This window comes from Pinus tabuliformis, chromosome 7 (genome assembly GCF_031772625.1).
Source record: "Pinus tabuliformis cultivar Carrire ecotype Pingquan chromosome 7, CPIR1, whole genome shotgun sequence".
Classification (NCBI taxonomy): Eukaryota; Viridiplantae; Streptophyta; class Pinopsida; order Pinales; family Pinaceae; genus Pinus; species Pinus tabuliformis.
The window spans coordinates 455,496,151-455,499,282 of record NC_142293.1 but is presented as its reverse complement, the minus strand read 5'-3'; the positions used below and the strand labels follow the sequence as shown (position 1 = coordinate 455,499,282).

Sequence of the window (3,132 nt, the reverse complement as noted above, 5' to 3'; positions counted from 1 at the left end):
ATAAGTAATATTTGAAATTATATCAATTAGAAGTAAAATAAGCTACCATCTTTCGATATAACCATAATAGAAATATTTAAATTAAAAGAAATAGGAATCTACTCATCTTGATTGATGTCAATATGATCGTAATTAAACAAACGATGACGAAAGAAAGAATGAAAACACTGACCCGACACATGTTTTATTTTGGGTTGGATTACTCCATCTCGATCTGGTTTGTTGGCGGTGTGATTGCCAAACATTTTTCACTTAAAATCGAATCTCGATCTGGTTGGTTAGTGTCATGTGATTGTTAAAATGGAAAAGATATTAAAGTGGTCTGAATTTGAGTAAAAAAAATAAATAATTTTGTAGATGCAGGGTTTGAATCAAATTTTAGATAGTAAAAATGGATTTAGTACCATCAAAATCATCTAAAGTAAAAAAAATTAATTTTGACATCTTTTATTTAAATTTACAAAACTCCCTGCCTAAATTTTTTCAAAATATAAAAAACATTATCATAAATTTCAATGCAAAAAAACATAATTTTTAAATTACGACCAAGAAAATTGGAGATAATACGTGTAGTCATAATCAGATGAATGAATCAACCAACGCGACGTCGATGCGGTAGTTAAGCCAAGAATAGAGGCCCCTTCATCTGTACTCCTGAGGATGGGAATGCCTTCAACACAACGAATCATCTTGTTGTCGGAAGGGATATGTTCAGTAATCCGCACAGCAACTAGTTGGTAAATTGATCAAGATTGGAGAATATTGCCGGAAGTCACATCATCAATAATGCACACTGCGAAGAAAAAAAAGGACGGTTGGTAAAGCTTTCAAGATCGGAACATGTTCACGGTGAAACGAATCCTATGTTCGAGTTTTACATATATAGAGAGCTGAGCGTTGGACTGGGCAGTTAGCAATATCTGTGACAAGGCAAAGCAATTAGCGTGGGAAAATGGGGAGCGCACAAGGGCAAGGGGAAGGTATTCCCCCAACTTCCTCCTGCAAACCAAAGATGAAAAAGGGCCTTTGGTCACCCGAAGAAGATAACAAACTCACCAACTACATCCTAAGAAACGGCCTCACGGGCTGCTGGAGTTATGTGGCGGAGCAGGCTGGTAAGCACCCACGTCTACTCCTACTCCAACTCCAATTTCAATTTCTTTTTCTTCCTCTCCTACACCGTTCAATTCAATACATTTCGTGTATGTGAGAATATCTCTGAATTCGAACAATAATAGCAAGTTCAAACAATTGAATTCTGTTATTTACAGAAATTTACAAATATTTTGTTTATATCAATTTTTAAAATAATCATTAAATTTGTAATCTATATAAGTTTAACATATATTTATATTAATTTTAAATTGATCTCAGTAAAGTAAAAAATTAAACTAACGGTAGTTTCTAAATATTCTTGAAATATAATCGATATAAATTCGATACTAGTCTATATCAATTTTCAATTCCAAAATATTCTTAAAAGCTACCGGAAATATAAATTTAACACATAGCTTACTCCATTTTTATCATCTCATATAAATATATTCATATATACAGGTCTGCAGAGGTGCGGAAAGAGCTGTAGGCTGAGATGGATTAATTACTTACGTCCTGGGCTTAAACGTGGTGCATTTTCACGCCAAGAAGAGCGACTCATCATACAGTGGCAATCCATTCTGGGCAACAGGTTTCTCTTTTCTTCCAAACCATTAACTCAATGTATTTTTTCTTTTATTTTCTGCACATTCATCTCATTCCAATTGCTGCTCACTATACAACAACGACGGTACCCAGGTGGTGTCAAATTGCAAAACATTTGCCGGGACGCACGGACAACGAGATCAAGAATCACTGGAACTCAGCCATCAAGAAGAAGCTGAAGTCAAAACCGCCCACCTCCTTCCCCACCGTCACCAAGTGCAATACCGACACCGAATCCAAGAACCCTTTCCCATCCAATGGTATCTGCCGTACCGATTCAGTGTTTTCGCATGCCGACGATGTTTTTATGTCTTTTCACTCTGCCCAGCCGTATATAGGTGAAGAATACCACTCACCACCTTATAACACTGTCAATGTACTGACTACTGCAGAAAATCAGTTGTGTCTTCCCGGCGTATTAGAATTAGAAAATGAACAAGTACAGAATGAAAATCCTAGGTTCTCTGATATAGACCCCACTCCCACCTGCACCCCGCTGATTGCTTCTGTCCATAACCATGATGGCCTACCGACTCATACTCCTATGTGTACCACTCTGCAACCTCAGAGCCAGACTAATTATGAGACCGCAAAATCAGCATCCAAAGAAAAGGATTCATGGACACCTAGTACACTGCAACTACTTCAAGGTGCCGAAGCTGCCTCACTGTATCACTCTCCATGCTACAGCATCACCGTCCCTGATCTTATTGGAAGCGAATTGATGAAAGAGAATTTAGCGAATAATTTTGATGCAGAAATTTTTGCTCAAAATGAGATCATGATCGACTATTCGCAGCTCACAGCATCTTCTGGAATAAGTGGATGGAGCGCTAGCCATTGTTATTCAAATATTACAGCTGATTGCGCTCATGTCGTCGATCCAGGAGCTTATATTGATATTTATAGCGGTTATCAGTTAACACATCTCGACGGAGGAGGAGGGGCTAGCGATCAATTCACAAATTCAATTCCTAAACTGGCAGGAGGAAGTGAAGAGTTAATGCCTGAATGTAAGGGCGGAGCAGGCCAAGATACAGTTTGGGAGCTTGACTATATATACAATTGACCTGGCTACTAGACCCTGCTACTAGTTATCTAGGTTAGATTTCGAAATATTTACTAGTTGGCTACTAGTTAGTTATCTAGGTTAGATTTCTAAATATTTACTAGTGGTTATTTCCAAATATTTTCAAAATCTAGCCTTGGCCGTGACATAATGAAAATCTATATTATAAAGAATTTAGTTCCAATATTATTTCATAAATATTTTTAATTTATAAATATGTTTTGTTACAATAATATGGGTTATTATTATGATTTACTAATATCACATGTTTAAAAAACCATAACTCTTTTTATATGACACATGGAATATCTTTAATACTAGTCATAAATGAGACATGGAATATCCTTATTACTAGTCATATG

The 3,132-nt window shown here is 36.4% G+C and overlaps 1 protein-coding gene across 1 annotated transcript; it reads left to right on the top strand.

Moving 5' to 3' along the window:
- Nucleotides 1–952: 952 nt before the first annotated feature.
- Nucleotides 953–2,770, top strand: LOC149247934 (uncharacterized). The gene is made up of 3 exons (XM_089446316.1): nt 953–1,115; nt 1,558–1,687; nt 1,795–2,770. Exons 1-3 carry the CDS (start codon nt 953–955, stop codon nt 2,768–2,770), a joined length of 1,269 nt encoding a protein of 422 aa, XP_089302442.1.
- The last annotated feature ends 362 nt before the right edge of the window (nt 2,771–3,132 follow it).